We start from the raw sequence: 27,989 nt of genomic DNA, 5'->3' as shown, positions 1-27,989 counted from the left end.
GGTTACAGCTACTACAGCAACTGACATGAAAAAAGAAAATTAACTAATGCAAGGATTGCTAAATCAGTCTTTCTTTTATGTAATACAATATTTGTGGTTTTGTTTCAGTTCTTACTAATTGAAATATTTTTAATTTTGTGCTCCTGTAGTATTTTGCTTTTTAATCATGTTTCATTTATATGATATTGATCTTGCCTGCTCATAGCAGTTCAAAGAAACCAGTGTTCAAAGTTCAAAGTAAATTTTAATATATGTCCCCATATACAACTCTAAGATTCATTATCTTGCCGGCATTCACAGTAAATGCAAAGAAATACAATAAAATCAATAAAAGCCACATTCAACAAGCCAGACAAATGCCAATGTGAAAAAAAACAACTTGCAAATACAAAAAGAGAAAAATAATAATGATAAATAAATCAACAATAAATATCAGGAATATGAGATGAAGAGTTCTTGAAAGTGAATCCATAGGTTGTGGGAACAGTTCAGTGTTGGGGTGAGTGAAATTGAGTGAAGTTATCCGCTCTGGTTCAGGAGTAATGCCTATCCCAGAGTCTTGTAGTGTGGGTCCTGAGGCTCCTGTACCTCCTTCCTTATGACAGCAGCGAGAAGAGTGCATGGCCTGGATGGTGGGGGTATTTGATGACGGATGATGTGCTCAATGGCGCGAAGGGCTTTACCTGTGTAGGACTGCGCTGGACCCACTACTTTTTGCAGGTCTTTCTGTTCAAGAACATTGGTGTTTCTGTACCAGCCCGTGATGCAACCAATCAGTATACTCTTGACTGCACATCTGCTGAAGTTTTAGATGACATGCCGAATCTTCACAAACCTCAGAAACCTGTCATGCTTTCATCATAATGGCATTTAAGTGCGGGACTCAGGACAGATTCTCTGTAATGATAACACCGAGAAATTTAAAGCGGCTGACCTTCTTCACCTCTGATCTCCGATGAAAACTGGCTCATGGACCTCAAGTTTCCTCCTCTTCAATCAATCAATCAACTTGGCTGATTGGCAGGAGGCAAAGAATGGGCATAAGGGGGACCTATTTTGCTTGTCTGCCAGTGACAAGTGGTATTCAGCAGAGGTCAATATTGGGACCACTTCTTTTCATGTTATATATCAGTGATTTGGATGATAGAATTGATGGTTTTGTGGTCAAGTTTGCAGACAATACAAAAATAAGTGGAGGGGCAGGTACTGTTGAGGAGGTAGGGATTCTGCAGAAGAACTTGGACAGATTGGGAGAATGGGCAAAGAAGTGCCAGATGGAATATATTGTAGGGATATGTATGGTCATGTACTTTGATAGAATGATTAAAGCCAAAGTCTATTTTCTAAATGGTGAGAAAATTCAAAAATCAGATGTGCAAAGAGTCTAGAGAGTCTTGGAGCAGGATTCCCTAAAGGTTAACTTGCAGATTGAGTTAGTGGTGAAGAAGATAAATACAATTTTAGCATTCATTTTGGGAGCACTAGAATATAAAAACAGGAATATAATACTGAGGCTTTATAAGGCTTTGGTCAGACCACACTTGGAATATTGTGAGCAGTTTTGGGCTCCTTGTCTAAGAAAACATGTTGGCACTGAAGAGGATCCAGAAAAGGTTCACGAGAATGATTCTGGGAATGAAAGGCTTAACAAATAAGGAGTGTTGCATGGCTTAGAGCTTGTACTTAATTTAGAAGAATGAGAGGGGATCTTATTGAAACCCATTGAATATTGAAAGCCCTAGGCAGAATGAATGTGAAGAGGATGTTTCTTATAGTGGGTGTGTCTTGGACCAGAGAGTGCAGCCTCAGAACAGAGGGACGTCCATTTAGAACAGAGTTGAGAAGGAATTTCTTTAGCAAGCGGCTAGTGAATCTGTGGAATTCATTGTCACAGACAGTTGTAGAAGCCAAGTAAATAAGAGTATTTAAAAAAGTGGTTGATTGTTTCTTGGTTAATCAGGATGTCAAAGGTTACAGGGAGAAGGCAGGAGAATGGTGTTGAGATGGATAGTAAGTCAGCTATGATGGAATGGTGCTCCATGTCTTATGGTCTTTTGAAGTCAATAATAAGCTCCTTACTCTTGCTGACATTGAGTGAGAGGTTGTTGAGGCACCACTCACCCAGATTTTCAATCTCCCTCCTATATGCTGATTTGTCACCACCTTTGATTTGGCCAATGACAGTGGTGTCATCAGCAAGATTAAATATGGCATTGGAGCCGTGCTTAGCCTCACAACCATAAGTATAAAGCAAGTAGAGCAGGGAGATAAACACACAGCCTTTGGTGGACCTGTGCTGATGGTGACTGTGGAGGTGATGTTGATGCCAATCCATAGTGACTGGGGTCTGCAAGTGAGGAAGCCGAATTTCCAGTGCACAGGGAAGTATTGAGGCCTATTTTTTAAAGCTTATTGATTAGTTTTGAGGAGATGATAGTATTGAATGCTGAGCTGTGGTCGTTGAAGAGCATCCTGATGTATGCACCTTCACTGTCCAGACGTCCCAGGGTTGAGTCTGGGCCAAATAGTTTCCATAAGTTCACCCTCCTGAAGGATGATCTCTCATCGCCCTCAGAGACTGAAATCACAGGATCATCGGGGGCTGTGGGAGTAGTGTTAAGTGCCTCCATGTTTTGATGGTCAAAGCAAGCATGAAAGGCATTGAGCTCGTCTGTGAGTGAAGCCTTGTTGTCACTGATGTATGTCACTTGGTTTCACTTTGTCAGGGGTGATAGCATTCAAACCATTGAGCTAGAAGTGATTATTTGAGAAGTAAAGGAAGAAAGTAACCAAGGGATTTAAACATTTTCAAAGTAGCGTGGAACTGTAGCTTGTCAATTATGTTCATTTTTCTTTTCTGTGGGAAGTTGACCAAGATAATAGTTGACAATGGTGTTTTCTACTCCTAAAAGTATATCAGGTTTGCAATCTATAAACTAAAATTTCCATTAAAAATAAGAATTTATGAGGAAAATATTTTACTCAGCTAGATTAAATATGTTTATAAATTTAAAGGATCATTCAACTATAAAAGAGAAATAACAATAAACTTTTGCAAGTGAGCTCACATAATGAATCCTTTATGATATTGTTTGGGGGATTTAATCTGCTCCTTTCCAGATGTAGCTGTTATTTACTCCCCATTTCATGACATGAAAGTATATTTTTCTCTTGTAAATTGAAGTTTTTGCCTGATTGCTTTTTTATTCAATTTTTCGATTTATTCGCTTGTATTAAGTTTTTATGCACTTAAGTTAAACATAATCAAATACATTCATATTTGTTTTTAATCTTTTGTAATTAAAATGGAGTATCATGTTTATTATTTGACTGAAACAGTCTGTGGTTTTGCAGCTTTCAAGTCAAGAACTAACTTCTCTCTAACTGTTGTCCCAATAGCACTGCAAACATGGTGTCTGTATTGTGAAGGATCCCACAGAATTTGCTGCAATGGATGGATCATGGGGTCCTTGGAGCCCATTTGGTTCCTGTTCCAGAACTTGTAGAGGTGGCATTAAAAATGCAGTTCGAGAATGCAATAAACCAGAGTAAGCACGTTTGATCCGTGTACAAAACACATTTAACTCTTTAGCAGATCTTGAAAGATTACTGCATTGTCTTAATTTATCCATCATTGTTTAAAAGTCTAAGTGGAATTTAATTACTTACAATGATGATAAGTCTTCAGAATATAGAACATAGAAAGCAACAGCATAGGAATTGTCTCTTTAGCCCTCAAAGTATGTGCTGACCATGATGCCAATTCCAACAAGTTCCATTTACCAACATGAGATATACTGTATCTCCCTGCATTCCTGATATATTGATGTCCTATCTAAATGAAACATTGTTTTTGTATCTACATTCTCCACTTATTCTGGCAATGTGTTACAAGCTCCTATCACTATTTGGGCAAAGGAAAAAAAGCCTAAAAAATCATTTTTAATATTTCCCCTCTTGCCTTAAAACCCTAGTATTTGATTTAAAGACTCTGACTGTTCGCCCTATCTATCCCTCTCATAATTTTAAATACTTCAATCATGTTTCCCGTGAGCTTACAGACCTCCAGAGAAAACAATCTAGGTTTGTCCACCCTCTCCCTATAGCTAATACCCTCTAATCGCACTTTCATCCTGATGAACGTCTTCGGCGCTCTTTCAGATTTTCCACATCCTCTTTATCATGGGGCAACCGGAACGCCGCACGGTAATCTAGACGTGGCCTGACTTAAGTTTTATACAGCTGAAACATTCTGATAGCAACTGCTCAGTACTGGAAATGAACATAGTTATTGTGTTCGAGAAATGAAAACAAGATTATTATTTCCTGATCTTAGGCCACGAAATGGTGGAAAATATTGTGTTGGACGAAGAATGAAGTTCCGATCGTGCAATACAGACCATTGTCCAAAGCAAGAGAAGGACTTCAGAGGAGAGCAGTGCACGCAGTTTGACGGAAAACATTTCAATATTAATGGCCTACCTCCAAATGTGCGATGGGTTCCCAAGTACAGTGGCAGTGAGTATTTCATCAGGAGAGGGAAAAATATTAGGATACAAATTCTATTGTGTAGTAGAACATTTTATGCATTATACAACTACTTAGAAACAGAAAATCAAACACAGGTTCAAAACATTGGGTTTTATGATCATTGAAAATAATGAAATTGCTGCAAAACTAAACTATGTGAGCTTTGAAGGCAGGAATAGGCCTTTAATCCTTCTCCTTCTCCCACCTTCTTATGCTGGTGTATTTCCCCCTTCCTTTCCAATCCTGATGAAGGGTCACAGCCCAAAACATCAACTGTTTAATCCTCTCCAGACCTGCTGAGTTCCTCCAGCATTTTGTGTGTGTTGAGGGCTTAATCTGGTTATCCCCCATGCATTCTTGCCACCCACACCTACCATCCTGTAAAACTGCAGTGTTTCCCCATCCATCAGATACTCTTTGATAGATAAAACAACCCCAAAGTAGCAGTTCCAATTGAGAATTGTAGCTTTAAGGGCTCTAACTAAGACAAAAGGTCACCTTTAAAGTTTGCATGTCTTGTGTAGCATTACAAGTAAACTATGGTTATTATGTCTGGGATTTGTGATGCTGGTGTGCACAATGCACATAAGAAAGCTGATACCCTCTGCCTCTGCACAAAACTGATGTGGGTCCCCCTGCAACACTGTTTTAATGTACATTTTCCGGTATGGAAGGTGAAAAACATCATTAAACCAAGAACCTTGTTTCCTTTCCAGTTTTGATGAAAGATCGCTGCAAGTTGTTCTGCAGAGTGGCTGGAACCACGGTCTACTATCAACTCAGGGACAGAGTTATTGACGGCACTCTTTGTGGCCCAGATACCAATGACGTGTGTGTGCAGGGACTTTGCCGGGTACAACAATATCTTTGAAATGATGTAGATTTTTAAGTTAGAAAATTGTTTACTTGATGTCTCACAAAATTAATGTTTATTTTCTACAGCAAGCTGGATGTGATCATGTATTGAATTCAAAAGCACGAAGAGATAAGTGTGGTGTTTGTGGTGGTGACAATTCTTCATGCAAAACATTAGCAGGCACATTTAATACCGTCCACTATGGTAAGACATTTATTTATACACATCAGGTTATTGCATAGTTACCTTGTTTCTTTGGCCTCATATTTGCTTAATTTGAAAAAAGTAAGCAGGTACTCTTTGGTGCTATTACACATCCAATTTATTGCTGTACATAAGAACATAATAAATAGGAGCAAGAATAGGCCATCAGGCCCATTGAGCCTGCTCCGCCATTCAATAAGATCATGGCTGATCTGGCCATGGACTCATCTCCACCTACCTGCCTCTTCCCCATAACCCTTAATTCTCCTACTATGCAAAAATCAATCCAACCTTATCTTAAATATATTTACTGAGGTGGCCTCCACTGCTTCATTGGGCAGAGAATTCTACAGATTCACCACTCTCTGAGAGAAACAGTTCCTCAGCTCCATCCTAACTATACTCCCCTAAATCTTGAGGCTACATCTCCTAGCTCTAGTCTCACCTACCAGTGGAACCAACTTTCTCACCTCTATCTTATCTATCCCTTTCATAATTTTATTCACTTTCCTATATCTTATGGTCTAATATGATCTCCTCTCATTCTTCTGAATTCCAGTGAGGACAACCCCCGGCGACTCAAACTGTCCTCATAGTCTAACCCCCTCATCTCTGGAATCAACCTGGTGAACCTCCTCCGCACCATCTCCAAAGCCAGTATATCCTTCCTCAAGTAAGGAAACCAGAACTGCATGCAGTACTCCAGATGTATAAATCAGTGGCTCTCAAATTTTTTCTGCTCGCGGCCCACTTGTGATTTTCATTGATCTCTGTGACACCCCCCCCCACCAACCCTCCATAGTGTCTGTTAGTTGCTAAAGTTTCTTTTTGTCATCTGTGGTAATTATTCTAATATACGGGCAATATTTTAACAGGTTATTGTTATTATTTTATGTTAGATATATATAATGTTAAAGTGGCAGAGTAGAGACTCTACCAAAGGAGATGTAAGACACTCCTCCCCTTAGCTAGCCTGCAGGTCACCCTTGGGCAAGGGGCTTAGCCCCCTGATCAGGGTCAGGGAGCAGGTAGTGGATGGTCATATGAGCAGTTGGTGCATATCAAAAGCCCTGGTTATGCGACCACTGACACCAGGCAGACAATCTCAGAAGAGTATTGATTGCATGGCATGGGTCACCCATCTTGTAAAGACACTGCCCAAAAGGCACTTCTGTGGAAAAATTTGCCAAGAATAATCATGGTCAAAGACTTCGATTGCCTACGTCATAAAACATGGCACATAATGATAATGATGAATGTTACAGGTATATATGAAAAATAAAACTATTTCAGAGCTCTGAATAGATACTAGAAAATTAGTAAACATCAAAAAATAATCTTGTGAAAATCGCAGTGTTGAATATACTGTAAAAATTAAACTAGCTTTTTAGGCAGTATTTTTTAAATTTTTAGGCAAATATTTTTTTAACTGCTATCATATACAATGGCTTAATGGGGTATTCAATCCCCAACCCTTTGTTCACATAAATGAGCATTATAGTCAGGGATTTTGATCAATTTAACTGAGAATTTTTATTTGTGGATCACATACTCCTTTTTTCACCACAGAGCTCAAAAAGCAGGGAAAACTAAAAATTCAGAAACTGAAATATCAGCAGTTCAAAAGTATTCAACCCCCTTTGCTCAGTACTGAATTGAACCATCTCTCGCAGCTATTACAGCCCGTAGCCTTTTTGGATAAGTAAGTCTCTATTAGTTTTGCACAATGTGTTGGAGCAAGATTTGCCCATTCCTCCTTGCTAAATTGCTCCAGCTGTACCAGGTTAGTTGGGGAGCGATAATGGATATTAATCTTAAGGTCTTGCCAGAGATGTTCAGTCAGGTTAAGGTCAAGATTTGGGCCACTCAAGGACATCAGTTTTCTTCATTTGAAGCCACTCCATGATTGCACTGGCTTTGGGTTGTTGTCCTGCTGAAAGATGAACTTCCTCCCCAGTTTAAGCTTTCTGGCAGAGGCTAGTGGGTTTTTATCTAGGATTTCTCTGTATTTAGCAGCATTCATCTTTCCATCAATCCTGACAAGATTACCAGTCCCTGCTGCTGAAAAGCAGTCTCATAGCATGATGCTTCCTCCACCATACTTTTCTGTAGGGGTGGTGTTACCTGGCTAACGTGCAGTATTAGATTTATGCAACACATACCACTTAATGTTGAGGCCAAAATGTTCCTCTGCAGTCTCAATGGATCATAAGACCTTCTTCCACATCTTTACAGTATCATCTAAGTGATGCTTTGCAAAGTCTTGAAGGACAAGGATATGCTTCTTTTTGTTTTAGCCAGGGCTCCTTCATTGCCACTCTTCCATAAATACCCTTTTTGTGCAAGGCCTTGGAGATTGTGGAGCCTTGAAGTTCATCTCCAGTTGCAGCCATGGACTTCTGCAGCTCTGTCAGATTGACTATTGATGTCACAGTAGCCTGCCTTACAAGTGCCATTCCACTCCAGCAACTAAGTTTAGAGGGCCAGCCTGACCTAAGCAGTGTGGTTGTGGTTTCATATTGTTTCACATTTTCATGATAGACTGCACGGAGCTCAGAGGTATATTCATTGCCTTTGAGATGGTTCCTTCTCCAGATTTGTGTTTCTCTATTATCATTTCCCTGACTTGCCTTGAAAACTCGTTTGTCTTCATTTTGGTTTGGTCTGTTGAAAATCTGCCTTACTGTTGGACTTTACAGAGAGAGGGGGTATTTATTCTTATGACTTAATTGAAAACAGGTGATCCTCTAATTATCTATATCATCAAATTTGGTGAGTTGGTAAGTTAATATACAGTATTGCACCTGAGGAAAATTAGCATAGTAATTATGAAGGAGATGAATACTTTTTCAGTCTCATAATTTTGGTTTCTAATTATTAGTAAATTGTTGTCAGGTTTTGGAATTTTTCTTTTGATTTGACATGATGCATGATGTTTTGTAGACAGCTCAAAAATCCTATTTCAATATATTTTAAATTTAGAAAATGAGACAGTAAAATGTGAAAATAGTTGTGGGAGCTGAATACTTTAGCAATGCACTGTATGCAAATTCATTTCATTCTGGGTTCCAATTAAATTACATATGTTTATTTCATCCTTATTTATATATTTTAGTCATATTTTATTAAAACAGTAAACTTATTGTGGCCCATTCAGAAACTCCTGTGGCCCCCCAGTTTCTTGTTTTTTTTACTTGTGGTCCCTACCATATCTGGCATGGCCCCCTGGATGGGGGTCATATGGACTGCAGTGAAAATCACTGGTATAAATTGTTTTATTTGATGAAATGTTGATTGATGAGCTTCATTAATATTTGCTGAAAGAGCATCAATAGTCATCCTACCCTGTGAGAAATAACAATGCAGGAAACATTGATGATAGTTAAATGTCATTACTAAAACAGTCAGAGCTTGGCCATTGAATGCTGTGCACTGAATACAGCAATGCAATATCTTTTTACTTGAAGTAGCAATCATTTCTGAACTTCTGTTCCAATTCATATTGATTTTAAATAATTTGGCTATTTTGCTTAGAACCATGGTTTTACTAGTAGTCAAGTTCTTTTATTTTTCTGTCCATTTTGTGAGGAAGCCTGTGCAAGGCCGAAGTTTTTGGATTCAAACCCCTTACTAACTAGACAACTTAAAGGAATCCACACAATATAATTATATATTTCTTCATGGAACATAGCCTGCTCCCAGCTGACAGCTAATTCTTGACCAAAAACCTTTTAGGAAATAAGTAGTTATTACACAATAAATGGTAATTCAAGTTATTGTGTGCAAGGTGTTGAATCGTTGTGTCATAAGACAAATCTCTACACCATCTCATAACTCTTTCCTGCAGTCTATTATACCTTCAAAGGCCCCATTTGTTCATGTTTCAGCTTTGATTTTAAGGATGAAACAATTCCCATATTGCACATCTTCATCTAGTGCTGCTCATAAAATGCTTACATGAAAAATTCCTGAACATAGAAATACATATAAATTCAGCAATTAACATTATCTTGTGTTTAGAAAGAGCAATTTGTTGTGATCGGAAAAATCAATGTCTGTTTCTTAAAGAATATCAGTGATTGCAACATTTCTGTAATACATGAAGACTAGTAGTTTTCAGATTGGCACTTTAATACAATTTAGTACTTTACCAAGTAATCAAAATATATACTTGGTAAAACCTTTTTTCATGCTTCCTAGGATATAACGTGGTTGTACGAATACCAGTTGGTGCTACAAATATTGATGTGCGACAGCACAGCTATTCAGGGAAGCCCGAAGATGACAACTATCTTGGTAAGTTTATTTAAAGTACAGTAAATGCATATATTTTGATACTTCCTAGTAAGTCCAATAACCTTATCTGCTCATACCAATAATTCCAAACATTACAGAATTCTAAAATCCTTGATGTGATAAATGAAATAAACACTTCAATTATCCATTATCTACCTTCCTGATTTTCCATCAAATTTTTGGGGCAAGGAATGGTATAATTGCTAATGCTCAGCTCCTCTTGCCTGTCGCCTGTCACCTTGTTGGAATTGTATGGGTCAGATCGTGCTCTGTCCCTGTACTTACTGCTTGCCTTGCTTCTGTGATCACTTGATGTCCTTCCTAATGTCTAAGGTGTTTTAACTGTTTCAAATGCTCCTGACATTCAAAAACAGTTGAAATGGGTCCAAATAATTATTAAAAACTCTAAAAATTAATTTACACAGACATCAATTAAAAACATCAAGATTAAATAAAATAAAGAAAGAGAAAATCCACCTGCATTCACTTTTTCAGCCCTTACTGGTGAATGCACTCATCTACCCTTCTCAGTTTAACATTAACTGGGTTCCACCTAGACCTCAGTTCGAGGACTTGATCTCCAGCTCATACCTGCCTTCCATGAGGCAGTGTGCTTCTGTGGAAGTCAGGATCAAGGTCAGCTGCACTGTTTGTCTGATGGAATTGCCAAAATGAGAGCAACATGATCTTATCCAATGTGTCTTGATTTTCCTACCTGGAATATTGCATCCAAGATCTAGGAATCCTCCATCATTTGTCGATGTCCACCCTTCTCAGTGGTGAGCTATCCATTAAGATAGAAAATAGAGGTTTCAATATAAATTAGCATGGTATTCCTTTACATGCATCCTGGGTGTTTTCTTTCCATTTTGCTGAAAAAAGATCCTGATTGCTGGCTGCATCATCTTTCCAGACATTTTTAGACATAGTCCCTGAAGTCATCCCATCCCGGAACAGATCTGGTGTGAGCGTAAAGTGCATTAAATCTCGAGTTCCCTGACTCTGATTGCAGAAAAGTGCACAGCTTTTGACTTTCTTCTGTAGCTATTTGTCTGTTGCTGAGTGAAACTGCTAAATTAGTGCTAATTTATAAATTAATTATGCAACAAATGATTTAATATGAGAATCCCCACCAGGCAAGGAAATTAAATTTAATGTCCTTAAATTAAGCATAGATTTGAATCCAGTTCCTAGGAGCTGAAATAATAAAAGACCACAGTGACAGACTGGCAGAACTGGAATGAATATTACACATTGACTGCATGAAGTTGCTTTCAGAATTGTACTGGAGTAGTTACCTTCTCATTGAATGAACTTTAATATATTGACTATAAGAGGCTGCAGTATAAGCTATGACCATGAAAGGTATGAACAGAGAGCTCTAGATGACCAGAATATCAAAGCAGAAAGATAGTATTAAATTTATGTGAAAATTAAAGTATCATCCATATATCTAACCTGTCAAGCTGTAAATATCTTCCGATCATCTTAATAATATATATTTTATTTCCCTTTTATTTTTGCAAAATATTATCAATTCTTTACGTAAATAAAAAGTGAACTTAGGAATAACTAAAGTGGCTTGCAACACTCTCAAATGAGAGACTGAGATTTGAATAATTTCTTGGCATAATGAAGTTGAATGGTTTGTAACATGGATTGATTGGGTAACACAATCTTTGCCTAATTTAAAAGATCCTGCAACAATAATAAATATCATCCAGCTGGGGTAGAGGCAAGAACCACAGAGGCATGAGACACAATGGAAGTCTTCATTGCTACCATTCTGGGATGTCATTGGTTCTTAAAAGTCATCTTGTTACTCAGTTTAATGCCTGCCACCTAACCAATAGGATAATATTTCTCAAATTTATCTATGAATGCCTGTTAATTCAGGACCATGAAAAATAAGCCCCTGCTGATATTCAGTTGGGTATCACATCAACTGCTTTTTATTGCCCTTGTCATTCTCCACCAGCTAACTTTGATGTGGATGTAAAGTTGCTTGTTCCTAACTTAACTTGACTCATTTTAAGTATCATGTGGTAACATGATCTTTTTCCTACTTGTGGATCCTCCCCACAAAAACTTGCTTCCTTTTCAAATTAACCTGCAAAAATTTGTAACTAAAGCAGAATAGCTTTCTGTACTTCAGTCACAAAGTTTTGATGCTTTGCCTTAATATCCTTAATGCATTTGTACTATATGGAAACTTGGTTAGCTAACTGTGAAAATAATGATCTAATCAATCCCATCAGTGAATTTTCATCTTTTAAAGCAATTTGTTCTTTTAATTATCAGAGTAAAGTTATGAAATAGAACTCATTTTATTGTTGAGTTTGATGCTTAGTATAACCCAGGGAAAAATAGATGAAAATTAGATAGACTATATTTATGCCATCACCAATATCTGTTCAACAATCTGTATTTGGCCACTGCTTCAGCTCAACTTGCCTTTTGCTTCTGAAATCCTTTTCAAAAGGTGGCCTCCTTTGTTCTGCACAAATTGGAGATAATCTAAAATCTCCAGTGGATCAATTTAAGATACATTAAATGCAATGAAGATTATAATTTTAGGCCTCATTTCAGAACATTCTAGGTCATGAATGGGAAGTGAATTAAAATCTTCAGACAGGGCAACAAATACCCCTGTGTGCTTGGGTATTTTAGACATGAATTTAACCATGGCTGGTTGAATTACAGCTGCTTCTCTGCAAATAAACCAATTAAATGTAAAGGGATTATGTGAAGGCATCCATGTGACTTTAAGGAATGAAATTGGAATTTGTGCAAGTAACAACATTAGCAGTGATGTGCTGTAGCCCACTTAATGAGGCAATTGCAATTGTCACTTGAAAAGATTTAACTACAACTGTATGTAAAACAAAATTTGCGAATTTGTAACATTGAAGCTGTGGCCTTTTGGCCATGTATACAGTAGTTTACTAAATACATTGTTTGCTATTTAAAAATCCAAAAAAAAGCTCAGTTTTTGTATTTCTGTGTCTTCCGAAATACAGATTTTGAGTTTAAAGTCCATATACAAGATGACATAGAAATACTAAATTTGACCCTTATCCCCCAAATTCCATTCAGTGATAATTCATGACTATGGTATTAGATGAGGTAGAAATTTGTGAAGGAAAATGTCAATTTCCTGCAAGATGGTCTTTTCATTGTTCTTGTTTTTGATTCAAATCAGTTTTTTTTTACTTGTCACTCAGCTTTTCTTGTGTAATGTTACTTAAATGGAACAGGCATCCTGACTTCCATCCTGAATCTCACAATCAATTTTGATTTTTCTTTCTCCATGTAACTTTTCTAAACCAGAAGTGGGAATTTGAGATTAATATAAAATTTGACAGTTACAGACCAGATACTTGCATCTGTATATTTCTTCACTGGGTCTCTGGGCAACCTTTTCCACTAGAGAGGCATCTAAGAGGGAACAGAACCCACAAGTGAGAAAACTGTTAAGGCCATCTGTGCTCATATATGTCATTTTTGCTTAGTCTGCCTGGTTTTAGGTGCACAAACCTTTAATTTTATTCTTGCTGAAGTATGTAGAATAGTCACTGTTAAAGCCAATTTGGCTGGATAACTAGACTGTGGTAATACCCTGGGTTTTGTTGTTAACGTAAACGAAAGGCTGCTCATTACATACTTATCCATGCTTTGTGATCACTGGAACAAGGAGTAATTAGAAACTTCTATCAGCCTAAAAGCCTCTTAGGCCGATTTGGAACCTGTGTTAACAAAGCGTGCAACCAGACATCCCCTTAACAAATCCAGATTTTCAATTTATCACTGAGACATTAGAAGTCTCAGTTAGAAGAGTAAACTCGGTGACAATTCAAAAAAGGAGAACTGAAGTTATGATGTTTTTAGGAGACAAAAACATCAAAGAGATAACATCAAGCACTGAAATATTTAAATTCCGACTTCTGAGAATATCCAACAATAGCAATTAAAAATCTTAAAGGGAATTTAAAACCTTATCAAACTTAATATTCAGTTCGAGAGGTTGTTGGGCCACCCTTAAGACTTACCAAGGTAGTAAAATTGCAATAGCAATAGAACAGAGGTGCCCTTTTTGTTTTTTGGCAAGTTTATTAAGAATTCATTATGTTAGTGTCACAACATCAATCCTTTCCTAGTGTTGAAATGTCAAGAGCCTCTGTGGAATATTTGTTGTGCAATTTCCAAGCAAGATGCTACTCCCACATGTAATATTAAATGAAAAATATACTATGGCTATTTATTAATTCAGATCCTGAAACAGTTATTTTTCAATACTGAACATGTATGAAATGTAATTTTCAAAGGTGCTAAGGCCAGGTGCACTTCTTTCCAGAGATGTAAATATCCTTGGAAATGTTGTGCAGGTCAATCTCTATGCATTAAAAAATGAAGTAAAATGTTTTTATTTATATGCATCTGATATGATGACAAATAGAGGCTCCAGATTGTCTAGTGAAAGTACATTGTACTTCCCTGTTGGCTAGTGACAAGATATTAATTTCCTTTTGTGAATAATGCTTTGTCCATGCATTGATCAAAATATTTATGACATTGATATGGTTAATTTACATGTAGCCATGAATCATTTTGGAATAAGAGGAAGCTGAGCACAGTGCTGACAGCATGGCTGGCTTGAGGAACAAGAAATGTGATATGAGTTATTTGCACTTTCTTTTCATTTGGACTTGATCCTGTGATGATATATATGACTGAAATGAAAGCTGAAAAATAATTAAATAGATTCATTCATTGAGGCAATAAAATTAAGAGGTAATAAGTCTTTTTGCGAATCAAATCAGCACTATGATGCTGAGGGGGAAATTTAGAAGAACAGTCAGAGTTGATTTGAACTCTTCTTACAATACAGTCACCCATCCAATCAAGCTAATATGAAAGAGTGGATTTTCTAGCCTATCAGACAGACTCTGTCTTATCAGTCAAAGTGAGGAATAAATTTTCTCCATATTGTAAAGCTAAAAGTCTAGTGTGCTACAGAAAATAAAACTAAATAAAGGTTTGGACAACTTTCACTATTATGATGAATTCCTAAATAAGCTTCTGTTTCTATGGTATGCTGTCTTCAAAGTTCGGTTCAGCTTTTGAAATTTTTGATGGACAGAAATCATATGCAATTTGGTTGGAATTGTTTCTCCTCTGTGAATTAGACATGAAGTCCTATAAATGTGATCATACCTTACCAGTTTCTCTGCTTCTAAATAGACACAAAAGGATTAAATCTGGCAGTAGGAAGGGCACAATTATTATATGTTGGACTTGTTTGTACAGTTCACTTTGCTTGAGACTGTACCATTGCCATCCAGGGTGCATAACAGATCTAGTTAAATCAACATCTAAGGAATTAAGATTAGGATTATTGTTTGGCCATTGTAATCCAACACTTGACTCAACTAGAAGATCACTTCTTGCTTACTACCAGGAGTGATCAGAATCAGATTTATTATCATTGATATATATAACATGAAGTTTGTTGTTTTGTGATGACAGGGCTGTCAAAGTTATAAAGTTAATAAAAATTATTATAAGCGATTACTTCAGTGCAATTTAAAGGGGTAATCCATTACTGAAAGATGAGTAACACACAGAAAATGCCAGAGGAACATCAGGCCAGCATGGCATGGAATTTATTTCTCCCTCCCTCCCTCCCTCCCTCCCTTCCTTTACGACATGACCCAACAAGTCCATACGGCATGGAAAAGGGTACAGTCAACATTTTGGGCCAAGACCCTTCGGCAGGACTGGAGAAGAAAGTTGAGAAGTAGATTTAAAAAGTGGGAGGAGGGGAGAGAGAAACACCAGGTGATGGGTGAAACCTGGAGGGGGAGGGGTGGTAAAGAACTGGGAAGTTGATTGGTGAAAGAGATGCAGGGTTGAAGAAGGCCTATGGGTGGCCACCCATTTTAATTCCATTACCTATTCCTGTTCCGAAGTGTCTATCCATGGCCGCCTCTACTGTCGCGATGGAGCCAACTCATACTCAGGTTGGAGGAACAATCTGGGTAGCCTCCAGCCTGATGGCATGAATATCGATTTCTTAAACTTCTGGTACTGCCCCCCCCCCCTCACCATTATCCATCCCCACATTCCCTCTCTCACCTTATCTTCTTACCTGCCCATCGCCTCCATCTGATGCTCCTCCCTCCTCTCCTTTCTTCCATGGTCTTCTGTCCTCTCCTATCAGACTCCCCCTTCTCCAGCCTTGTATCTCTTTCATCAATCATCTCCCCAGCTCTTTACTTCAGCACTCCACCTCCTGGTTCCACCTATCACCTTTGTGTTTCACCCTCCCCTCCCCCCACCTTGGAACTCTACTCCTCATCCTTTTCTCTCCAGTCCTGCTGAATGGTCTTGGCCCAAAACGTCGACTGTACTCTTTGTTCATAGATGCTGCCTGAGTTCCTCCAGCATTTTATGTATGTTGCTTGGATTTCTAGCATCTGCTGACGTCCTCTAGCGTGGTGACTGGAAAACGAGTCACTCTTTGTCCTTTGAGGCTATTGGTCAATTTCTGGTTGCTGTTCACGGTGTTGTTTGACTGAGCTCACTTCATTTTGATACTGTTGTATTATTTGTGGCTGTCTTCCCGTGTGTTTCTGAAAAGCATCTGGTTTCCTGGTGAGGCTGCCTTTGATGCGTGAGGAGCAGGTGAACAGCAGAGAAAATAATGAAGTGCAGATCATGAGGGGTCAAGACAATGAAGAGCAAGAAGCTTGGGTTGCTATGCTATATGCTACATTCGGGGAGCATATCAATAGATATGGGAATTATTTCAAGACGACGAAATATAAAAGAAAAGATGTAATGTTGAAACTTTATAAAACCCTGGTGAGGCCTCACTTGGAGTGCTGTGAGCAGTTTTGGACCCCTTATCTTAGAAAGGATGTGCGGAAACTGGAAAGAGTTAAAAAGATGTTGACGAAACTGATTCCAGGATTGAATGGCTTGTCTTATGAAGACTGTTTGATGGCTCTGGGCCTGTATTCACTAAAATTCAAAAGAATGAGGAGCAACCTCATTGAAATTTATAAAATAGTGGAAAGTCTTGAGAGAGTGGATGTGGAGAGGTTGTTTTTTATGGTGGGAGAGTCTAAGACCAGAGGACGTACCTCAGAATAGAGGGACATCCTTTTAGAACAGAGATGAAGAGGAATTTCTTTCACCAGAGAGTGATGAATCTGTGGAATTCTTAGCCACAGGCAGCTGTGGAGGCCAAAAGTCTTTATTGTTACTTAAGGCAGAGGATGATAGATTCTTGATTAGTCAGGGCACGAAGGGATATGGGGAGAAGGCGGGAGATTGGGGCAGGAGAGGAAAATTGGATCAGCCATGAAGAAATGGTGGAGCAGACTCAATAGGCCAAATGACCTAATTCTCCTCCTATATCTTATGGTCTTATGGTCTTATTATCATTAATAAGGTTATAATCACATTGCACCATTTAGTATTGTGACAAAATGAATCAAGCACTAAGACAACTAGTGGTTATCGAAGCTATGGGTCCCTTAATCTTTATAAGTTATTTTCAGGTAGCAGATGGTAACATTGGTAACATATCATACTTTGATATCCACTGCAGTTTCAGTGAGGTCTCTTAAGACTACATCTGAAGGAAAACACACACAAAATGCAAGAGGACCATATGAGGGCCTTGGCCCAAAATGCTGTCTATTCACTCCCTCCATAACTGCTTCCTGATTTACTAAGTTCCTCCATCATTTTGTGTGTGCTGCTCGAAATTTCCAGCACCTGTAGAATCTCTTGTGTTTATGATCTAGAGGGAAAGCTACTTTTTTTTCTTAGAAACATGATGCAAAATAGGATAGTAGTTGGCTCTGCCTGTGTGTCAGGCATCCCTGTGGGTGCATTAACACTGGTCTGCACTTCCCCATACCAGGCCAGCAGCTTCGTCAGTTGAAAGGATTCCACACTTTTAATGTGTACCCTGGTTTGCATCTACAAGAAGCACACCATGCAGATCCATGCCCAGTTTCCACATTCATCAAGCGCCAGACTTGTATGACACCTTAATAGCTACTGGACAGTCAGTCTGCAGCTTAGCTATTGGTTGATAAGGAGGAGCTTTACTAAGCCCAGAAGGAGTGAATGAGGCATAAACTTCACCATGCCCAATTAATAGAGCTCCCAGACAGTAGCTACTATTGACCTGAACTTCGGTGTATTCACTCTTCTATACAGTCCATCCTCAAACAATAACAGTCCCACAATTATTACTACCAACTTTGCTGATACTAACCCATTGACTCCATCAGTCTAAGCTTAGTTCATTTTTGCATTTATTTCATTAAGCAGACCAAATGACAGATATAGAAGAACAAACAAATTCTTAAATCCACAACAGAAGTTAAATTTACCAATATCATCTCCATCTGAATTAACAAAATTTATCATTTCTAAATATACCAACCTTCATAATTTCCTTTATAATTGCTTATCTACTTTCATACTTATTTTATGTTTATTCCCTATCTGGGAGGTGGTACTAATTTTTTTTTTGTGATACTTTAGTAGTTTTGAAGGATGACTTCAAGTTGTTATAAGCCTAGGGAGCATACTGCAGCATTATAACTATTGACCATAACACAAGGGTAATGGAAGAATGGGAGTAAGAGGTTTATGTTCAAGGAACTGCTCTTTATCTATCACAGATGCACCCATTGTTACTACTCAAGGTGAGAGTGAGCTGGAGGTGATAAGGTCATAGATTGTGTGGGAGTCAGAGGACTGATGCTTCTTAGTGGGGTCTAGGTTCAGGGGTAAGTATGAGGAGGTGATACTAGAGGAAATATATGTCACATTTGTACGAATTATACAGTTCTCATATATTTGGGACAAATACTAGATATACATCCCAAGCTATTGAATATTACTGTTTTGAAACTTTTCATCAGAAAATTATCTTTTTTTGACAAAGGAGCTCAGGTACTTGTTCCCTATTTTCAAGATCACAAAGCAAGCTTGCAAGAGATTTCTTAGCTTGGCTGTAGCAATGTAAGTAGGGATAAACCCACCCTGGAATTCCAATCATGCCAAGCATATACCTGTTTGTGTTCCTCCAGGCAGACAGTCAGTACAGCTAGATGGCAGGACTAGAATGCTTCATAACTAACACCATTGAAAGGCAGCAGAAATATATGGAAATGCTGCCTGATAGTAGAGAATGTGGTACACATCTGTACGTGCCATCCCCACATAACAAATGGGTTCCAATGTATTTTTACAGACATCCACAAATTCATTTTGTCCATTAGTGGAAAATACATAAAAAAAAACACTCACTGTGCCTTCCTTGGGCCTAATATCACATTGGATTACAAGTCCCATATTGCCAACAAAAACATACAGCTGGTTTTTCACCAAAGGAAAAGCAAAACCTTGTTGAACCTATAAGTAGTTAACCCTAAGGCTGGGAGTTTCTCAGAGTTATTTGACCAATTTTCAGCTACCTATACAATATATAAATTCATCTTCTGGTTTCATTGCTGCTCATTCATTGGGGCCTAGTTACACACGTCTATAAAAGCCTCATTTGGGACCTATGTAATTTTACAGTCCTGACTTATTTGAGAATGAATTATTCAGTGCATTATAAATTGAAAAGTTAGTTGAATCTCCAGCAAGATGTGAAAAAAATAGATTCCACTGGTGACACTAAACATTGCAAAGATTTTAATTGTTGCAAAATGTCAAGTACATTTCCAGTTTTAACTGTTGAAAACAAATGGAAATGAACTGGAATTCTTCAGCAATGTCTGAGAATGCATGACCTAACGTCAATCAGAGCTTTGTGCAAATTTATAATTTAAGTAATTTTGAATCTATTTATTGATAATTGAATACTCAAACTTGCAAGCCAGATAGATATACATTTTGAAATATTTAAATATATTATAATGCTGTTGCAATCTATTTTAAAAAGTGATATAAAATAACTATATAGTGCAGAGAGAGGTTGTCTATATAACTTTATATAACTTTTGCATGGCTATTGAGTATTGCATGAGATATATTCGAGAAACCAGGAGCATCAGAAGATGTGATAAATCTTTAATAAAGACTATCTACAACATAAACTTATATTTGTTACCCTACCATTGATTGCATCTTCACATCACAATTACAAAGATTTGGTTGAGAGAGGGACAGGATTGGTTGCTTGATATTCTGGGGTTTGATATTTCAGAAAAATTAGAGTAGTGGGGTGAGGTTAGTTACACTGTTAATCGATGTCAATATCACAGCTGCACAGAGGGGATAAAATGGAGGGCTCAGCTACTGAGGCTTTATGGGTAGAATTCAAAACTGAGAAAAGTTCTATCACTCTGATGAGATTATAGCCATCTGGACGTTGAGGAGCAGATATGCAGGCAGATTAGGGAATGGTGTAAAAACAACAGTTCAAAGTAAATTTATTATCCAAGAACATACTGTATATGTTACCATATACTACCCTGAGATTCATTTTCTTGAGGGCATTCATATTAAATAGGAAGAAACTGAATAGTATCGATGAAACACCACACTCGACAGAGAGAGACAAGCAACCAATGTTCAAAAGACAACAATCTGTGCAAATACAAAAAGAAAAGGAAAAAAAGTAATAAAAATAAATCAGCAATAAACATCAAAAATGCCGGTTCTAGAGTGCTTAAAAGTGAGCCCATAGGTTGTGGAATCGGTTTAGTGTTAGGGTGAGTGAAGTGAATCCCGCTGTGGAGTGGTCCAGTGTTAAGAGTGTTCAGGCTTCAGCTTAACAGATTCAGGCAAGAATAGGCAGATGCTCCAAGTACAGTACTGTGCAAATGTCTTGGACTCATATATACATCTAGGGTGCCTAATACTGTATTTGTCAACATGGACGGAGAGGGAGTTTGTAAATCCAGCGAGAGCAAAGGATATTGCCATTGATGAGAGTGGAATGCCACAGGAGGGGTGTGGTGAGCCAGGTGGCAGACATGGAGTGCCAGGAATGGGGCGTGGTTTGGGTATAGACACACCCAGCCCTGAGACACCAGGCAAGTTAATTCGATTCTAAACAATAGGTTTATTGATCATTACAGAATGTTTCACTAGTGCTTCCCGCTGCTTCCCCTCTCCCTTCCCCTTTTGTAACCATGATTCCCCTCTTCTTTCCCCTTTCCCACTCTCAGTCCACAACAGAGACCCATATCAGAATCAGGTTTATCATCACTCACATAGGTCATTAAATTTGTTTCTTTTTGCGGCAGCAGTATAGTGCAATACATAAGATTACTGCAGTACTGCGCTAAAGTCTTAGGCATCCTAGGTATGTAACAATGGGTCCAAAGTTGGTGGTATGTTGTTTGAATGAGATGTGGGAAATCTGAAGGATCGACAGTCTCCTCAATAATAACATCTGCATGAGCTGCACTAAGTTGCAGCTGTTTCTGGAGCTGCAGCTCGATGACCTTCAGCTCATATGGAAGAATGAAGAAATGATAGATGGGAGCTACAGGGAAACAATCACCCTTAAGTTGCTGGAGGCATGTAGCTGGATGACAGTCAGGAGAGAAAGGGAATAGGCGGCCAGTGCAGGGTACTCTTGTGGCTGTTCCCCTCAAAAGAGCCTCTGCTAGATACGGAGCAAGCAAGAGGAGTTGAGTTGTAAGTCAGGAGCAGATGGGCAGTGACTTGGCCACAACTGCTGACCATCAACCGAAGAGTGTAGTGGTTAAGGGTTGAAACACTCTATGAAGGTTGGGCACCACCTGACATCTGCTCCTGGCCAAAGACTACGGTTACCTCATCAGGTAACTGCAAAGAGCACTCCGGTGTATAATGCAAACAAGACTTACTCATTGCAAGAAGTTTCAGGGCAGGATTTGTTAGGAGCATCCACCTGGTTTCTTAAATCAGTATGTTGATACCTAACAGAGAAGGTGAAATACTAGATGTAATACTGTATTGGGAAATGAGCTTGGCTATGTGACTGGTCTTTCAATGGGAGAACAGTTATGTAGTGACTGACTACAACTTCATAAGCTTTAAGATAGCTAATGGGTAGAGTAAGTGGGGACATTGCCAGGAACCTTAAACTGGAGCAGAGCAAATTATGAGAGTATTAGACAGCAACTAAGGAGATTAAATTGAGAACATCTGTTTTGGGCAAATGTATAATAATTATTGGTTCATTCCATTGACTGGCGTCTTAAGTATTCTGCCTTCTTAACCCTGTTTGGGTTTGTGGCATATTAGTTATTTCTTGTTCTGAAGAATATGTGGATTCCCAATTCAGCTCACTTTGACTTGTAATTCCTCTGCAGTAGTTGTATTCCGTGTCCAACTCTGGAATAAATTCTTCATCACTTATTCTGGTGCATTTTTCCATATAATCATTTGGGTTGAATTATTCATATTAATTTATTGTTCATATTTTTAAATATTTTCATATTTTCCTCCAATGTTTTCTTTCATTAATTATGTAAATTGCACTATCGCACATTCGTGCATTATTCTTACTGGGTGTTATTGGACCTTTTCTCATTACTTTGCTTCTTCCCAATGAGGACCTCATGTTTTTCAGCTGCTATCCCTCCATGAATGAATGCCCCTCCATTGACTCAAATGCTTTCAAAGTTGGCGAAATCCTGTGGTGGATGTGACATTGTACAATACTCAAACAGGAAATGAGCTTGAGTTCTTCGTTAGTTTGAGCATGGTTGCATCATTGATGGCTGCATGGTTTGAGTACATTAATATATGTTTCATCTGCTTCCTCTGCAAAAACATTATAGTGATACAACATGATTCTGATTTGTTTGCCAGGTATGCTCTGAGTTGCTGAAATCAATCGCAGCTTCTTGATTGCACATTGTGGGTGGTTACTGACACCCATTGAGAATGAGTGCAGATAAAGACTGGAAAGTCTCTTTGGGTAGAAATCACCATGGGCCTGGTGCTCTTGTCCTGTATTCTTCATAGAATATCTTCCAATACCTGACCAAAGTACAGAAAAGCTTCCAAAATCCCCTACCCAACAAGTTGGAAAAACCAGTAGTCTGCTAACTGGATGTAAAGTCTTGTGTGCTCTTTCACACACTGGAGTCCATAATCCCACACTCCTTTTCATGCACCAGGTCCTCATTTCTCGCCCTCTTTTTTACACCCTGGGTCGCTCTGGTTCCCATATTCCCACACACTGGGACTCCATTTCCCACACTCTCTTTCACATACTGGACTTCCAGTTCTCACATTTTCTTTCATACTACAGTGTTCCTGTTCCCTCACTCCCTTGATGTGACTGATAACAGCACTCACTCTTTTGTTTCAGACATCAAATGCTTCACTGCCAATTGCTAAATCTGGCTTAAATGCCTAAGAATTCTCAATTACAGAGTAAAGGGATCTGAACAGAGCCTTTTGATTTCTTCACTTTAGCAATGGTGGAGTATATGATTTATGCCAATGGCTGGATGGTGTTGGCTTCTTTGTCCACGGTATGTTGAGCGTGTATATGTGATGCATAACGTTGTGTGAGCATGGGCCAGGAAAGCTCACATTCTGAGAAATAACTTTAAAAAAGTAAACTTGATACGACCACTTAAAGGGATAAAAGTCATGTTTATCTTGCACAATATTTATTGAGCTGAGTAAACTGTCTATTCATTTTATGCTCTTGGTTATAAAAGACTTATTGTGCTTCTCAAAGGAATGTGACAGATCATGTTTTCCTGAGGTGAACCTCTGCTTTCTGCCCTGCATATTGCATAGGCTTGATTGGTAATATAGAGTTAAACAACTGTACTTCGATTATAATGCGTAAAAACACTTGACTGCATCTGAGTAATTGCTTACTGATGTAGTAATTTAGTTTTGAGCTGCAGTTCAAAATGCTACATTCAGATAAAGTAGCTTCTTGTTCAGAATTTTCCAATTTTCACTGTCTAAGCAAATAATAAATAATCAGTCTATTTTATACATTATTCTCTGCTTTTAAAAATGTCAGTTGATTGATAGGGTCCAGATGAAAGAAGTGGAAATGAAATAATGAAAAAACCAACTCAGGAAATAGTGTAAATAATCACTTAAGTGTGAAGTTGTGCAATAAGTTACTGGTTCACAGGCTATTATGCTTTCAAGGCATTCAGGCAAAAAGCTTTCAAATCCCACAGGCATTGTTAACTCTTTGTTCCCCATTTTTGATCAGGTAAAGTATCTAACTGAGGAATGGTGGAGAAGATAACATTTAATTATATCTCAAAACTGAAACTATTAACATCACATTCTGAATATGTTTACATAACACATGCTGGAAATAATTAGGGAACTTTTTTTGCCTTTTATAGCTAAATTTTCTTTTTCTTTTCTCAGCTTTGGCTAACAGTCGGGGAGAATTCCTTTTAAATGGAGATTTTGTGGTGAGCATGTTTAAAAGGGAAATTAAAGTCAGAGGAGCTGTAATTGAATATAGTGGGTCAGATAATGGAGTGGAAAGAATCAACTGTACCGATCGGATTGAAGAAGAGCTAATAATTCAGGTAACTTAATATACATGTCTAAGCTGTGCGCAAAATATTATTTCCTGTTGTAGATTTCCTTCCACAAAAGTTGATTAGTTTTTTTAATGTTGCACTTTTCATGTAAGGTTTTGTCCGTGGGAAATCTGTACAACCCCGATGTGCGATATTCATTCAACATTCCGATTGAAGATAAGGCGCAACGTTATTTTTGGGATCAGTTTGGTCCTTGGCAGGATTGCAACAGACTTTGCCAAGGTAAGATGCTCCATAATTCTCTCCAAAATATCTGTAAAGCAACTCAACATTCCTGCCCATTAGTAGCTTACTTTGCTAATTAATAGTTTGACATTTTGCTGATAAAATTTTTCTAAACTAGTTGTCATAAACAATTATCATTGTAACCCTCAGGTTTGGCTAGTGGCTTAATCTAGGGGAAGACAGCCCCCGGCCCGGCCAATCTTGAGAAATCTTGTTTGAGTGGATGCCGTGTAATTTGTTCCCCTGTTACAAATCCGTACCACAAAATAACAAACAGTACACAATATGCAATTAACCAATTGAGCTTTATAACTCTTAATTTGACTATATGGTTAGTAACGAAACAAAAAAGGAAAAGGGCCCATTCTCATGACAGTCTAATGCGCAACATTGGAGCTCACAGTTTCGTCCATTCGTTCCCTGTTGACATCCTCTTGAGTGTCGCCAACCCTCAGACCCTCGCTTCATGTCCACTCCGTCTGGCAGTCTACCAGCTCTCTCCATTTGCATCTTCTCCCTTCATCCCTTGCCTACAAAATACCATGAATCCCTTCTCTCAGCCTCACAAGAAAGAAACAACATGCCTCTCATTGGATGGTACACACTCCAAAGCCCCGTTATCTCAAACATTGCTGCTACAGAGAAACCGTTACTTTAGCAGTGAAACATTACAGAGAGGCCATTACATTAGCAATGAAACCTTACAGCACGTTACATCGTTATTCTCTAATGTCAACTTGTCTTTAAACAGGTGAAAGGAAGAGGAGACCTATTTGTACCAGAGAAAGTGATCGGTTGGTTGTCTCTGATCAAAGATGCGATCAAATTCCCCGTCCAGCTCCAATTACTGAATCATGCAATACAGAATGTGAAATACGGTACAAAATATTGATATTTTATATTTCCCATTAAAACAGCTTAGCTTACAAACATAGAAACATAGAAAATAGGTGCAGGAGTAGGCCATTCGGCCCTTTGAGCCTGCACCGCCATTCAGTATGATCATGGCTGATCATCCAACTCAGAACCCTGTACCTGCTTTCTCTCCATACTCCCTGATCCCTTTAGCCACAAGGGCCATATCTAACTTCCTCTTAAATATAGCCAATGAACCGGCCTCAACTGTTTCCTGTGGCAGAGAATTCCACAGATTCACCACTCTCTGTGTTTTTCCTCATCTCGGTCCTAAAAGGCTTCCCCTTTATCCTTAAACTGTGACCCCTTGTTCTGGACTTCCCCAACATCGGAAACAATCTTCCTGCATCTAGCCTGTCCAATCCCTTTAGAATTTTATACGTTTCAATAAGATTCCCCCTCAATCTTCTAAATTCCAGTGAGTATTAGCCTAGTCGATCCAGTCTTTCTTCATATGGAAGTCCTGCCATCCCAGGAATCAATCTGGTGAACCTTCTCTGTACTCCCTCTATGGCAAGAACGTCTTTCCTCAGATTAGGGGACCAAAACTGCACACAATACTCCAGGTGCTGTCTCACCAAGGCCTTGTACAACTGCAGTAGAACCTCCCTGCTCCTGTACTCAAATCCTTTTGCTATGAATGCCAACATACCATTTGCCTTTTTCACCGCCTGCTGTACCTGCATGGCCACCTTCAATGACTGGTGTACAATGACACCCAGGTCTCGTTGCACCTCCCCTTTTCCTAATCGGCCACCATTCAGATAATAATCTGTTTTCCTGTTCTTGCAACCAAAGTGGATAACCTCACATTTATCCACATTAAATTGCATCTGCCATGAATTTGCCCACTCACCTAACCTATCCAAGTCATCCTGCATCCTCTTAGCATCCTCCTCACAGCTAACACCGCCACCCAGCTTTATGTCATCCGCAAACTTGGAGATGCTGCATTTAATTCCCTCGTCTAAATCATTAATATACATTGTAAACAACTAGGGTCCCAGCACTGAGCCTTGCGGTACCCCACTAGTCACTGCCTGCCATTCTGAAAAGGTCCCGTTTACTCCCACTCTTTGCTTCCTGCCACTAGTCACTGCCTGCCATTCTGAAAAGGTCCCGTTTACTCCCACTCTTTGCTTCCTGTCTGCCAACCAATTCTCTATCCACATCAATACCATACCCCCAATACCGCGTGCTTTAAGTTTGCACACTAATCTCCTGTATGGGATCTTGTCAAAAGCCTTTTGAAAATCTAAACATACCACGTCCACTGGCTCTCCCCTATCCACTCTACTAGTTACATCTTCAAAAAATTCTATAAGATTCGTCAGACATGATTTTCCTTTCACAAATCCATGCTGACTTTGTCCGATGATTTCACCTCTTTCCAAATGTGCTGTTATCACATCTTTGATAACCGACTCTAGCATTTTCCCCACCACCGATGTCAGACTAACCGGTCTATAATTCCCTGGTTTTTCTCTCCCTCCTTTTTTAAAAAGTGGGGTTACATTAGCCATCCTCCAATCCTCAGGAACTAATCCAGAATCTAAGGAGTTTTGAAAAATTATCACTAATGCATCCACTATTTCTTGGGCTACTTCCTTAAGCACTCTGGGATGCAGACCATCTGGCCCTGGGGATTTATCTGCCTTTAATCCCTTCAATTTACCTAACACCATTTCCCTACTAACATGTATTTCCCTCAGTTCCTCCATCTCACTAGACCCTCGGTCCCTTACTATTTCCGGAAGATTATTTATGTCCTTCTTAGTGAAGACAGAACCAAAGTAGTTATTCAATTGGTCTGCCATGTTTTTGTTCCCTATGATCAATTCATCTGTTTCTGACTGTAAAGGACCTACATTTGTCTTGACCAATCTTTTTCTTTTCACGTATCTATAAAAGCTTTTACAGTCAGTTTTTATGTTCCCTGCCAGCTTTCTCTCATGATCTTTTTTCCCTTTCCTAATTAAGCCCTTTGTCCTCCTCTGCTGGTCTCTGAATTTCTCCCAGTCCTCAGGTGTGCCGTTTTTTTGTGCTAATTTATATGTTTCTTCTTTGGACTTGATACTATCCCTAATTTCCCTTGTCAGCCACGGGTGCACTACCTTCCCTGGTTTATTCTTTTGGCAAACTGGGATGAACAATTGTTGTAGTTCATCCATGCGATCTTTAAATGCTTGCCATTGCATATCCACCGTCAACCCTTTAAGTATCATTTGCCAGTCTATCTTAACTAATTCACGTCTCATACCTTCAAAGTTACCCTTCTTTAAGTTCAGAACCTTTGTTTCTGAATTAACTATGTCACTCTCCATCTTAATGAAGAATTCCACCATATTATGGTCACTCTTACCCAAGGGGCCTCGCATGATAAGATTGCTAAC

At 38.7% G+C, this 27,989-nt stretch overlaps 1 protein-coding gene across 2 annotated transcripts in view; it reads left to right on the top strand.

Annotated features, from left to right (window-relative positions):
* adamts9 (ADAM metallopeptidase with thrombospondin type 1 motif, 9) overlaps positions 1-27,989 on the top strand; it is a 248,365-nt gene that overhangs the window by 65,827 nt on the left and 154,549 nt on the right. For both annotated transcript variants that reach the window (XM_073072325.1, XM_073072324.1), the window contains exons 12-19: positions 3,400-3,548; positions 4,337-4,518; positions 5,247-5,383; positions 5,473-5,590; positions 9,791-9,886; positions 24,275-24,441; positions 24,549-24,678; positions 25,433-25,559. In XM_073072325.1, the coding sequence (XP_072928426.1) occupies positions 3,400-3,548; positions 4,337-4,518; positions 5,247-5,383; positions 5,473-5,590; positions 9,791-9,886; positions 24,275-24,441; positions 24,549-24,678; positions 25,433-25,559 (1,106 nt within the window). The remainder of the gene's footprint in view (positions 1-3,399; positions 3,549-4,336; positions 4,519-5,246; positions 5,384-5,472; positions 5,591-9,790; positions 9,887-24,274; positions 24,442-24,548; positions 24,679-25,432; positions 25,560-27,989) is intronic.

The sequence above is a fragment of the Hemitrygon akajei genome, chromosome 19 (assembly GCF_048418815.1).
Source record: "Hemitrygon akajei chromosome 19, sHemAka1.3, whole genome shotgun sequence".
NCBI classification, from domain to species: domain Eukaryota; kingdom Metazoa; phylum Chordata; class Chondrichthyes; order Myliobatiformes; family Dasyatidae; genus Hemitrygon; species Hemitrygon akajei.
The sequence above is the reverse complement of the archived record's forward strand: the minus strand, read 5'-3'. Positions and strand labels throughout refer to the sequence as shown.